The 13,939-nt window shown below is 43.8% G+C and overlaps 1 protein-coding gene across 9 annotated transcripts in view; it reads right to left on the bottom strand.

Annotated features, from left to right (window-relative positions):
* The window catches only part of SYNE1 (spectrin repeat containing nuclear envelope protein 1), a 566,819-nt gene that overhangs the window by 9,240 nt on the left and 543,640 nt on the right, over positions 1-13,939 (bottom strand). For all 9 annotated transcript variants that reach the window (XM_056125930.1, XM_056125931.1, XM_056125932.1 and 6 more), the window contains 7 exons: positions 13,382-13,524; positions 10,700-10,826; positions 9,824-10,035; positions 5,883-6,083; positions 3,688-3,816; positions 2,141-2,353; positions 937-1,029 (listed from right to left, as the gene is read on the bottom strand). In XM_056125930.1, the coding sequence (XP_055981905.1) occupies positions 937-1,029; positions 2,141-2,353; positions 3,688-3,816; positions 5,883-6,083; positions 9,824-10,035; positions 10,700-10,826; positions 13,382-13,524 (1,118 nt within the window). The remainder of the gene's footprint in view (positions 1-936; positions 1,030-2,140; positions 2,354-3,687; positions 3,817-5,882; positions 6,084-9,823; positions 10,036-10,699; positions 10,827-13,381; positions 13,525-13,939) is intronic.

Raw genomic sequence — 13,939 nt, 5'->3', positions numbered from 1 at the left:
GATAAAAGGCTGTTCTTCGTCGAGCGAGGAAGACGCAACAAGTTAAATGCTTGCGTTAGATAAAGGCAAAAATTGGACTCGAAAAGCCAGTATTCCTTCACATTCTTAAACTAGGATCTACAGGAAGCTAGTTGATGTAGTGGAAAACAATCCTAAAAAAGATAATGACATTTATCAGCATACAACTTAAGTTTACAACAAAAAAAGTACAAATGCAGTCAATACTTCTAAAAACTAAGGAAAATGGAATGATAATAAAAATGAGTGTAATCATAAAGCCAGACCAAAAACAAAAAATTAACAAAACAAACAAAAAAAAATAATCAAGCTTCTAATTACACAGAGAAATTAAGGTATAGAAGGTAGTAGCAGGACGGGGTGCAAATTTGTCTTTTCCTCCTCATGGTGTGCCAAGTGAGTGGGTCACCCCAACAGATTCTGTGGGAGGGGGTGTCCTGAGTTGCCGCCATTTGCAGGGGCAGTTAAAAAAAAAAAACAACCTTCAGGAGCTTTTTAGCTGGAGAGTCAGTTGGATCTCCACTTGCCCACTTATGTCATAAATTCAATGGTCTCAAGCGATGGTCCCAGTTTTGTGCCCCTCTGGGTGAGGGACCCCTGTGTGGAACCCAGTTTTTTCTGGTGGACTATGTGGGTGGTGGTTTGATGGGAGGAACTGCCTCAGGGACATGAGAGAACATTCTAGAGATGGCCCTTGGGGCAAAGAACAATAACTTGTATCCCAGCAAAGCAACCACCCATGGATCCCTGACTCATGGGGAAAAACAACTACTCTTCCCATTCCCAAGAGAGCAAAGGGGAAGGAGACACAGGCACTCCCTTCATCGTATGTACGTAAGTACGGGGACCCTGCACAAATCCAGTTACAATCATCCCCCCAGTTCCCAACCAAGGGCCAAGTGGCTGGTGGAAAGTTACCGTTCTCTGTCGGTTCGGCGTGCTTCTCCCAGATGTGGGGCTCACGGATCCCGAGGTGTCCAGCTCATCAGCAGAGGACCAGGAAGACAAATCCTAAGTGGGAAGCAGATTCTTAGAAGGACACAGAGCCAAGTTGTCCAGGTCTTCTCCAAAGCCTTTCCCCACCCCAGCCGTCCCCTGTAAACATCAAATTTTATTCTCAGGAAACAGAATCAGACTGAATTCTCTCCATCACCGGGTGCTTTTCTTGAAAAGACCTCTGGCTTTGTGACCCCTGTGTCATTCTGGGCTTCTTGATTTCTTAGTGACAAGGGTGTTAGTGGGGACCCGGGTGTGAAGGTGGCTGAAGCAACGCTACAGTGGCAGATCCCTAAAGCTGCACTGAGGCCCATTTGCTGAAGATACGATCGTCCAGGAACTGGCTGTACAGCTACAGAGAAAGGGGTTGTTCCCAGCCCTGCTATTCTTCTGAGAAGACTGTTCTTTTGCACGTTAACTGGAGAGTAAAGTCTGTGCATTCCCAAATGGGTTTACAATGCAATCTTAAGTCTTACTAAGCATCCCTGTACTTGCAAAATCATTGCTCCAAACCCACAGGGCTGCCATAATAATATAGATTTAAGAAAACCCAGCTGCCCCATTTGGAAATTTATGCCTTTCTAGGAAATTTTTTCCCCCAAAGGAAGCAAGATAGTTTTTATTGAACAAAACTTACTTAGAAAGATTTGAGTGGGGCAGGAGAAAAGAAAATTGTGCTCATGTGAGAACATGAGCTTGTACGAGTGAGTAGGCAAGAAAAGAGTAAGTTGTATGTTCAAAAGAGAACAGGGACTTGAGACAGCTACCTTTCTAGGATTTGAAAACAAAACTCACAGAGGTTTGAAATCTACCAGAGCAGTGAATGGAAAACCTATAAATTTTCCCCTCACCAGAGAGAAATAAAAGGCTACCACAGTGATAATTACTGGGTTAGTAACAATTCAAAGCTCTTGGGATGTAATAGAATAAAAATAAAATAAAAAAAATAAAAATAAAAACTCATGTGTCACTTTTTAAAATTTTTGAGATGGCACTTGTAAAAGCGAAGATGGAGAGAATTTATTCTGACCATTTCTACAATCCAAGTCTTTCTGGAAGCCATCAAGATGCTATTTCTTGGCTATCCTGCATTCCAAGTACTACCCCATGTCAGTTTGGAGCTTACCTGCTGACTGCCTGTCATGTCTAAGAGCCTTTCCAGCTCCTTGATATGACGACTGACCTCCTTCAAGAGAAGTTTGAGCCGGTTTCCAATAACATGGACTTTTTCTTTGGCTTCGAGACAGTCCGTGCCTTCGGCATTCACCAACAGTTGGCAAGACATGTCTTGGAGTGAGGCCACTCGGAGTTGGGATTCCAGCAGCTCCCGTCTGATTTGCTACGTAGATGAGCAGAAATGTGTTTGGAATTCTTGTAATTGGAGAAATGTTCGAAAGCGCAGACTGTATTAATTAAATATACAGGGCAACTGTAGCTGAGCCTCAGGGAGCCAGCAGCTAGGTGGGGCATGAAGGCAAAAATCCTCTCTGAGTTAGGGAACTCAGTTGGAATCCACCTTCTGCCACAATTAATCTATATGGCCTCTCAACCTTTCTGATGCCCCATTTCCTCAGTAGGTAAAGTGGGGATACCAACCTAGCCCTGGTCCACAGTCAGTATTACTAGAAGGTTCAAACAGGTAAGTGATTTTTGAAAGTGCTTAAAATACATGGTAGTATGCAAATGAGACAGAATGAATCTCTTAAGCAGAAAAGTGAAACATTATCATATAAATCTTGAAGAACTCAAGTATGTCTAGATATTCTCTAATATCTACTTGAGATTCTAAAAAAGATGTATGGGTGATTATCATTCACAACTTAATGCCTGAGGGCAAACGTCTAGTGAAAATGCAGTTGCATTGATATTTCCCTTGGGGTTCTATAATTTTTATAGAATTCTGCTGGTTAGGTGAGCGACTGTTCATTCTTAAGAAATAACAGCCTGAAAAATACAGGAAGCAACCAAATGCAAATCATTTATCTCCTAATGGAACTCAAATATACTTTAGGTTTTACAAAATCACTTAGGCATAGCGCATTTTTATAGTGTCCCATGTTTTCTATATAAAACTCTGTAGCGCAAATCTCCATTGAATTTATTGCTAGAAAAACTTCTTACTTCTTGAGAACTGATATGTCTTCTTCTTACCAGATAATGAAAACAATTTAACTTATCACTTTCCCTTTTCTGTCTGAGCTTTCAGAAAACTTGGCGTCAAGGTTAATGTTGACTCTGATAGATAGCTAATTCCTCTGAGGAAGGCTTAAATGAAATCCTTCTATTTTTAAGAGATTTAACGTCTTTCTGTTATAAACTGCCCAATCTACTTTGGAGGATATGAATGCAATGATTTTAAAAGTAGATTCTAAAGCTGGTAAATTTCACCATTTATGCACATTTACCTCACAAAAATTGGAAACTATAAGGACCAGGGCGGGGAAGTTTTACACTCTAAAGCAACGGTAAATCTCTCTGTACATATACATACCCATGTGCATGGACCAGAGATAACTCAATGAGCTAATTGCATGCCTGGCTTTGCATGCACAGCACCCTGGGGATTGTGGTCCCCAAGCACTATGGGATTAGCCCCCAAGCACCGCTGGCTGTGGACCAACTTTTTTCTGTGAATAAAATGAATCCAGATGGCCATGAGTTGCCACATCTCACCATCAGCTGTTTGTGATGCTCCTGGAGGATTTCTGCATCAAGGTTCGAATCTATAGGGACAATTTCATTTTTCCTTCTATCAATGTTCTCCAGCATAAGAAGTAAACCATGACTCATTTCATGAAAGTCCTATTAAAAAGAAATTTAAAAATATATATATTGTCAAACAACCTTGCCACACAACTTCAATTTTCATTCTTTACCACTGACTGTTGACCAAGAAACCACAAAATTTTTAGATTTTATACAAAATAGCTTCTGAGGGGCTGGAGTGATAGCACAGAGGGTAGGGCGTTTGCCTTGCATGCGGCCAATCCAGGTTAGACTCCCAGCATCCCATATGGTCCCCCGAGCACCACCAGGAGTAATTCCTGAGTGCAAAGCCCGGAGTAACTCCTGAGAATCACCGGGTGTGACCCAAAAAAGCAAAAAAAAAAAAAAAAAAAAAAAAGAGAAAATACAAAATACCTTCCAAAGGAAGGCACTAATGGGTGATAAATTAGGAGTTCAGCTTCTTATCCAAAGCATCTAACTAACCTATGACTTCAGGGGAAAATTTTATTTTTTCCTTTTGGGTCACACATGGTGATGCTGCAGGGTTACTCCTGGCTCACGCAGTCAGGAATTACTCCTGGCGGTGCTCAGGGGACACCAGGAATAAAGCCCTGGTGGGCCGCATGCAAGGCAAACACCTTACCTGTTGTACTATCACTCCAACACCTTCAGGAGAAGTTTTGACTTTAAGGTCAATTGGCATCAAGATACTGAACCTGCAATGCTGTGATACAGTTGAAGGAACTCTGCACCCTCTCCACACACTCAGATCTTCCCACTTTTCAAGGCTGAATTCACGATTTTGTCTCTGCCACTCATCCATGTGTCCCTTCATTTACTCAAGGACAGCTCCTGAAGTTGCCCATGTGTAAAGGCTGCTCAGGAGTGAGTATGGGGGAAGGGCAGAGTGGGTACCAGCTCATAAGGAGCTCTTATTTGGGGGGCAGAGGTAAACCTGAACAGTTGCTTTCACACTCTATGGGATTCCCTTGGTGCATAAAATACAGTCCAAACCTGACCACTCTCATTTTCTGTTCTCCAAGATACTGTTTCCATTTGTGCTCAGCCAGATCCCCGGGATATTCCAAGGGGACTCCAAGTAAAATGTCATGTAAACAGGGGGCTACAGAATGAGACTAGGGGGTCAGAGGAAGGAGGAAAGATGGGAACGCAGCTGTGGTCAGAAAAAGGTTAAGAAACATTGTCCTAAAACATTGAATGCCTTCCTGGTTCTGGAAATTTCCGTTTTTTTCTTTCTCCATCAAAGCTCCACAGAACCTCCCTAACCAATTCCCAAGGAACTTTCCTCAGGTCTTCTTCCTTCAATGGCTGGAGAGAGCTTGGCTAACCAGTCTCTCATTTTCCATTTTCTGTGTCTTCCCTCACACTGAGGTTGGGCTGTGCTCTGAATGATGACTATCTAATATCCCACAGCGGGAACAGCACACCAAAGGTGCCCATTTACCAGTCAAACATTGTCTTCTTGGTGCTGGAGAGACAGCACAGTGGTAAGGTACTTGCTCTGCCTGAGGCTGAATTGGGTTCAATCCCCAGCTTCCCATATGGCCCTTGGAGCCCTGCCAGGAGTGATCCCTGAGTGCAGAGCCAGGAGAAAGCTCTGAGCATCACCGGGTGTGGCCCCCAAATAAAACAAACAAAAAGAATTGTCTTCAAAGGAAGGAGGATGGTAGGGGAGTGAGGTGAGGAGTGGAGTGATGAGGGGCGAGGAACCACACATCCAGGCAAAGGGGACAAATTTAATGATGCACACACACTTCAGTGATGAAACCCATATCATATTCTTGCCAATGAACTTCCACTAAGGAAATAAAGAAATGTTTTCCAGTGTGTACATTGGTGACCAGTTCCATGAAAGAAGGAAAGACAGGATGAGTCGAAGAAGGCACAGTGGGACTGGGAGAAACTCATGTTTGCTGGAGAGAAGATGGGAACTGAGCTGCTTTTGGCTTCCTGGGCACATGTAAAAAGTTTCCAGTGAAACGACAAGTTGAGGCATCATCTTGGCACCTTCAAATTGTGAGGGTGGGGAACACCCAAGCCGCCCCTTTGGTAATGATGCTCAAAGAGTCCCCAAAACTAAACTGCTCCACGGGACACAGGGGAACCCGAGCCCCACAGACCTGGCACTGCATCAGCGCTTCCTGCAGTCGGGCCCGCCAGGCGTCCAGCAGGGAGCACACATGGTCCCAGCGCCCATTCATCTGGGACAGACGGTCCTGCAGGTCCTGGCTCTCCTCACTGCCATGCTGCATGAACTCGGGGCTGCACAGGTTGATGGAGAGGATGATGGCTTTGCGGTGGTCCACAGCTTTCTGGAGTTCCTGCAAAGGAATGGGAGAGTAACCATAAGGAGATGGGTGGTGAAAGTGTTAATAGCCATCATCCATTGGAAACTCATGATCCAAATGAAAAGAGCCATGGTCAGAGATGGTGGATGGTGGGTGCTCACCTGAGAACTAAACTTACTGCAGGGAAAGGGGCAGGGGGAATCTATACACCTGGAATAGATATGGAGCTGAAATATAAGAGCTGGAGGAACAGGGAAATAGCTCAATGGGCTGGAGTGTGTGATTTGCCTGTAGGAGTTCAGGATTCGAAAGAGAGAAAGAAAGAAAGAAAGAAAGAAAGAAAGAAAGGAAGGAAGGAAGAGAAGAATAAAGTAAGAGAAAGAGAGAAAGAGAAAAAGTTAAAAGAAAAAAAGTATGCTGAGAGTGAAAAAGTGAAACATAAAATCATCTACACAGAGAATACTCTAATTTCAGAAATCTTGCTGTGGTATAGACATGGGAATGAAAAAGCCATGAAGATGGGAGGAGGGGATGGAAAGGACACTGCATAGCACAGAGAGAAACTGTAAAGAGCAAAGGAGAATCTCTACAATGATTCTTCAACCTGTGCTGTGGGAGCTTAATCACAAATAAATGAAACAAAACCAAAGCTGGCTCTAGTAAGTCAGAGCGGCAGGCTCCGTGCTTTCTGCTCTGGTTTCACTTTTTCACTCTCAACATACTTCCCCTTCCTTCCTTCCTTCCTTCCTTCCTTCCTTCCTTCCTTCCTTCCTTCCTTCCTTTCCTTCTCTTCCTTCCTTCCTTCCTTCCTTCCTTCCTTCCTTCCTTCCTTCCTTCCTTCCTTCCTTCCTTCCTCTCACCCACCTTATCCGGGGACTCCCATATGCAAATCACATACTCCAGCCCATTGAGTTATTTCTGTGTTCCTCCAGCACTTTCAAAAGAACCCCTCTGACTAGCCCAGGGGTGCTCAATTAGGATGCAAAAGCACTTCTGGGAATATATCCCGGAGAGGCAAAAAAGTACAGTCAAAATGACATCTGCACTTCTATGTTCATTGCTGCACTGTTCACAATAGCCAAAATCTGGAAAAAGTTCGAGTGCCTGAGAACAGATGTCTGGTTAAAGAAGCTTGGGTACATCTACACAATGGAGTACTATGCAGCTATTAGAAAAGATGTGGTCATGAAATTTATATACAAGTGGTAATACATGGAAAATATCATGCTAAGTGAAATGAGTCAGAAAGAGAGGGACAGACATAGAAGGACTGTATTCATCTGGGGAATATAAAGTAACGAAATAGGAGACTAATACCCAAGAACAGTTGAGATAAGTACCACGCAGTTCACTCCATGGCTTGGAGTCCAGCCGTACACGCTAGGGGGAAAGGCAGGTCAGATAGAGAAGGGAACACCAAGTAAAGGGTGTTGGGAGGATCCTTCCAGGATGGGAGATGCACACTGAAAGTAGACTATAGACCGAACATGATTGCCACTCAATGCCTCTTTTGCAAACCTCAGCACCCAAAAGGAGAGAGTGAATAAAAGGGAATGCCCTACCACAGAGGCGGGGTGGGATGGGAGGGGTGGGGGATGGGAGGGATACTGGGATCACTGGTGGTAGAGAATGGGCACTGGTGGAGGGATGGGTACTCGATCATTGTACAACTGAAACCCAAGCACAAAAATTTGTAAGTCTACAACTGTACCTCATGGTGTTTCATTAAAAAAAAAAAGACTGTTCAGGACTGAGAACTCTGGGGTCTTCTGGGAACGAAGATGGGAAGATTCCCCTTTCTGCTTGAAGGCACAGCAGCCCACAGTCACACCTGACAGCCTCCAACATAGAAACAGTCCAGCAACACAACAGAGCTTCATCAAACTACCACACTATTCCACACCTAGAGCAGATGTGGTTGTGCGACACCTCAACATTTCTTAGTAACTGTCAGCCCAGCAGGACCAAAGTCAACCTGATGGGAAACTTGTGTAGAAGCCACCAAGCTCCAGGAGCCTAAACAATAACACAGAAGGCGCAAGTAGCACCAACCACACAGTAGATCCTCAGACAATGACGGTAGTAACATCACTATGAAATACAACGATTACCACAGACTGACTAATATCGATCTATGGCTGGATAATTCCATTTGCCTTTATGTTGTAACAAACAATATGATGTAAATCTGCTTGTATCTACAAGGGGCAGGCCGGGTGGTGGGAGGGAAATTGAGGATAGTGATGGAGGGAAGGTCACAGCAGGGGGAGAATGCTCTGGAAATTGCAGAATTTCAGAACTAGATGATTCTAGCTGTAGAGCAGGCTTCAGAGAGAATGAAACAAAACAAAATTGAAATACTCACAGTAAGATACCTGTTATTGCCTTTGGGTTTTAGCCTAGATCCATACTGTACACAGGAAAAAGTTCTTGAATTTCACCTCTAGACCTGGGAATTCTCTCTAGGTCCATTCTTTTTAGCAGCTCCTGGGGCCTCTCTTTATATTTGGAGAGCCCATGGTGAATTCATCCTCAACAGCTTTCCCAACTCAACTCAAGGATTAACTGTCCTTCTTTTGTGGTTCTCAGGTTTCAGCACATGCTACTTATTTGGGGGCGATGTGTTTATTTCCTGGTAGGCCTTACTTTTCAAATAGAAATGTCTCTTCCTCCCAAATGTTCATACTTCTTAGAAAGAAGTCTCTGTACCAGCCCCAACAATTTGGGATGGAAGCCTTAGATGGTAGATGTAGTTTACAGGGTAATATCTGAGTATATTATCTGTATGCACTTTTCTCTGCAATGCCAAAATGATTTTTGGCATTTTCATTAGGAAATTGCACAGAAGTGTTGCTTTAGAACCTAATTTACTTCATTTTCCCCTTGATTTATCATTGGTTTACAATACTGTAGAATTTCTGGTAGTTAACACTTCTTTTCTGTATCTCTGAAGCTGCCACTGTTGTGGTGTTACCATGTCACCATCTCAAAGACCTTTTTCCCAGTTTTACTGGGTCTCCTGGAGACATCGCCAGAAGCATCTCTAGCTCTAAATAGATTTTCAAGAAACTGGGCAGATCTGTCGTTCCCATAAAACTGCTCCTAGAGGTGCCAGATGTTCCTTGAAATTTTCACTGGTCGTTCTCCAACTACCAATGATTTGACATGACCTGAGAGACAAGTTCTATGACATGTTCTAGGAAATCTTTCTGCCCTGCTGAATTTTCCTTAGGGACTCTGGTTTGGGATGGCTGAGCTCAGGAGAGCATTCCTGCTAGCGTTGGTGACAACTTGGCTCTTCCTACTGCTTGGCTCAGAGCCAGAGTGGGGGCCTCAACTGGCCATGTAGTGCACATGCTAGGCTTTATCCCACCAGATAACAAACACCCTTTCACGCCATGTCTGAGTCTTAAACACCCTCCTTAGCTCAGCAATTGAAATGCTCTTCTAAGATGCAATGAGTTTGGTAAGCATCTGAAAGGTTGGTTATATATATATATATATATATATATATATATATATATATAATATATTATATATATTATCACCTGCTATTAAATAGTCCATTTTTTTTTGTTGCCAATTTTTTTTTCTGACTCTGTGCTCGTGGATCACTCCTGGCCTTCTCCATGCCGGGGATGGAACCAAGGTTGGTAGCATGCAGGGCAAGTGCCTTCACCGTTTTCTCTCTCTCTTTAGTTCCCATCCCTATTCTTTGCTCATTGAATAGCAGCACATGCTCTGTCTGGGTGCGAAAGGCCAAAGGCAGTTACCTTGAGCTTTTTAATTTGCAGCTCGATGGACCGGATGTCAGTGCTGAGGCCCAGGCGCTGGAGTTGTTCCAGCTCCTCCTCCGTCTGCCCCAGCCAGGCCCAGATGCTGTTCATGTCAGAGTTGAACTGCTGCCACTTCTGGAGGTTCTGCTTCATCCTCAGTTCCTTGCTCAGGGCCTGGGCCTGTATGAGCTCCCAGCGGTCAATCACACCTGGAAAGGCACAGAGACAGGTATTGGGCTTTGCCTGGGACACTTACGAACATCCTCTCTGCCTTCATGGGTGGTTAAGTGGAAGTGGCATCAGAAATAAAAAGCAAGTCCACTGGCCATGTTTGTGGGCATCTGTAAATGCAGTTCAGTGAGTACAGAGGTTGTGTTTTTCCTATCTGCATTTTAAAGGTTAATGGGCGGGAACAGAATAGCTACTGTGGATGTCGCACTGGAAAGAGCTTTATTTAGGACTACATGTCATGAGCACGCAGGTGCTATCTGAAATCATTTCTCGAAATTGCCTGGCTGCTAATGTTAGCGATGGTACACGGAGACGAGTGGGAGGGGGTGGGGAGATGATCTGAAGGACATGCATGCGTGCTTTAGCATGGGTAAGACTCCAGGCTCTATCCCCTTTAGGGGACCCCCCCCTGGAATCTCTTGAGGATCACTAGGTCTTGCCCTGGTGGTTACAGCAGCACAGGGAGAGTCCCCTCCCCTGAACAACAAAAGGGAGATGATGAAAGGAACAGACAGAGCTCTAGAGGCCCTTTGCCACTTCTGTCCCTGGAGCTTCCTGGAGCCAGAAGGAAAATGTGGGGACAGAATCACCAGGCAGCCAGCCAGAGGATGTGATCTCTGGGGAATGTAGCTACACACTCACCAGCTGTTTGGGTTTCGGTGCTGTTCAGGTTTACAAAGCCAGGGAAGTTCTGCTCCTCCTCCTTGAGCTTGTGCTCCAGTCTCCTTACCGAGTCAATACTGCCGCTGCATTCACCTAGCAGCTTCATCTGTGGGGAGGGAGACACAAAAACACCCTGTTCTCAGGTTCTCATGCAGCCAAGAGCTTCTGGGGCAAGTATCCCAGGAGTCCCTCAAAAGGACAGGCACTCTGCCTCTCCTCTCGGTGAAGACTAGACCTCACAGTGAAAGCATGAAGTCAAGCTTTCAGGAAGCTGTGGTCTTTGTACACTGGAATATTATGCAGCCCTAACAAAGAACAAAATATCGCAACTTGCAGCAATATGAATGAAATGAAAGGGTATCATGCTGAGGAAGTCATTCAGAGAGAAAGGGATGTCAGAATGATCTCATGACTTAAAGAAATACAGAAAGGTAGCAACAAAGGGTCAAAGGCAAAACAAGGGGAGAACTGATGCACATGATGGAGTTGGGGGAATTGCAAAGGAGAGCTATTGGGGTCCTTGGGAGAGGGAACGGGTACTCCGATGTGGTATTGGAATTGCGTGCATGAAAAATCATCATTCACAATACTGTAAGTTACAGGATCTCAATCAACAATTTTAAAAAAAGGAAACAACCCCTCCCCCAAGAAATATAAGTTCAAAAACATGTGTCCCGTCACTCCCTCCTCTATGTGCTAGTCACATACACAAAAAGACAGGCCTTGAAGAAATATTTCCCACTGGTAATCTTCAAAATTTCTTTTGAATTTGTTAATCAAGGATTGGAGAAACACTACAGGGGTCAACTCACTTGGCTGGCTGGTGGCTAACCTGCAGTTTGATTAGCGTTGCCAGGAATTACCTGAGTATAGAGATGGGAATAGGCCATGGTGACTCTGAGCGTGCACCCCCAATTATTTGTATTGGGGCTGTAGAGACAAGACATCGGGTACACTCCTTGCTGTACATGCAGCTGACCCAAATTCTATCCCTGACACTACATATAATTATCCAAGCAATGCCAGAACTTTAGAGCTACAAGGAGACCCTGAGCACAGATAGGTGTGGACTTCACTTCTCAAATTCATTCATAAAAACTGACCAAACCAATCTGGAATTTCAAACTAGAAGCCTTCAGAGCTAGAGAGATAGTACAGTGGGTAAGACTCTTGTAAAGCATGTGGTCTAATGGGGTTAGATCCCCAGCATCCCATGTGGTCTCCTGAACCTGCTAAGTGTGATTCCTATGTGCAGAGCTAAGAGTAAGGCCTGAGCACTGCTGGGTGTGATCCCCAAGCAAGCAAGAAAGCAAACAAAAACAAAAGCAAAACAATCCCAAAACACCCTCAATTGGAAATACAGTATGTAATATCTAGTAAGTTTCTTCCTCTTTTCTTCAACAGAAATGTGTGAACAAAAATGTTACCGCAGTCCTAAAAGAAATATTTTTGCAAGAAATCACTAAGATACTTAAGAGCAGCAGGTAATATTAACATTGGCTGTTTCATGAGACTCATAAAGCAATGTTTAACAATTATGGGAATCAATTCTAGCATCAAAGAAAGCTTTCAACTGTGTCTTTACTATTATGCATTGAGTTTAAAGATTAAAAGAACAAATCATTTCAAGGCACTCTGCTAGACTGAGCATAAATTTATCTTTCAAAGTCCTTAAACTACATTGCTAGCAGCTAACTTGACTTTTGATTGGGGTTGAATATAGTCTTAAATGATGTCAATGTGTTCATCAGGAAGTCAGATTACACCTTAAAAAGAGGAAGTTTCTCTACAATAGGAATCAGTATAATAGTCAAACTGGATAGGAAATAAATTTGTGACTGATGATGTGTCTGTAATTGTGCATCATCTCTGTAATTGTGACATTTATATCTACAAATATAGTTTGAATGATCTTCATTGGTCTGAAAAAATTTTCCTTAGATTTATGTGAAATTAATTTTTCTTCCCATTTACTAGCCAGTCTTTTTGATGTAAAAAGATTTTTACAGAATACTGCAACACAGAAGAGATCTATTTTCAAATACTCTCACCTAAATATATGTAACAGGTAGATCTCTGAAATTGTCTGGTCAGTTACACAAGCAGAGTAGATGGTGTTATTATAGACTTCACTAATAAATAACCAAAGAACAGAACTAATACAATCTCTCCCTATCTTGTCCCAAGTTCCTCCTATTACTTGGAATTGTTATTTTTCCACGATGAGTCTATTAGGATCAGAGAATTAAAACATTCTCAAGGCCATCAAGTGAATCAATAAATGCAGGAAAGAAACCGAGTGATAATAACAATTCCCTGTGAGTCAACTATTAGCTAAAATCGGCTGCTGAATCTGGAAAAATGCCTTATCATTTCTGGGACACCACATATTCTGTTGACTTCAATAAAAAGGCTCTCATGAAGTTCTCTGAGTGAAGGAACACAGCGGTCATTCCAACGGCTGAGTGGGTCTAAGCACAACGCAGTTGGCTCAAAGGCAACGCGCTAAGGGGTCTTGTTTTTCCAAGTTCGGGTTCAGGAGTCCGGGGGCTCTGTGGGGTTCAGGGAGCTTATGACCCCCCACTGCTGCAGACAGCCTGTTCTTCGTCACACCGCTGTGGCTGCACGGTGCACATCAGAATCAGGGGTCAGGATACTCACGTAGCCTCGGTAGCTGGAGTCGAGCTCGGGACCCGTGGGAGTTTTGCTGCGGATGACTTTCTCGGTTTGTTGCATCTGGAAGCGGCTCTCATCCAGGGCTTTGCCCAGTTGTCGGATCTGTGACTCCAAGGCACTCGGATCTCCTGCGGCGTCAAGCACAGGCATCATCTCAGGCCCCACTTCCCAAAGGACGGCTCAGAGAAATTAGTTCAGCTAAGGCAGGTATGTGTGTAGGTCATTAAAAAGCAAGTTTAGCATTAAGGTGCTGGTGGGTTAGACGTTCAGAGGACCAGATCAGTGACGTGTGCTGGATATGCAAGAATAGGAATCTGGGGGTTCTACTGGTCCCTATGTTTGTCTCCAGGTCAAACAAGGCTGCTGAAATCTGCAGGTAAGGCAGGTGCTCTACTCTGGAACCACAATCCTGGCCCTTCATTTTCTTTCTGCCACTCAGAAGATAATGTTATGGATGGTCCGGGGACCCTTATTTACATAAGGTATGACTTGAAGTTAACCAGGAAAAACCATGTCAGAATAGTTCTGTAGAAACGTATACAT

This window comes from Sorex fumeus, unplaced genomic scaffold (assembly GCF_029834395.1).
Source record: "Sorex fumeus unplaced genomic scaffold, SorFum_2.1 ptg000061l, whole genome shotgun sequence".
In the NCBI taxonomy this organism is placed as follows: domain Eukaryota; kingdom Metazoa; phylum Chordata; class Mammalia; order Eulipotyphla; family Soricidae; genus Sorex; species Sorex fumeus.
This window is presented reverse-complemented; position numbering and strand designations above follow the sequence as displayed.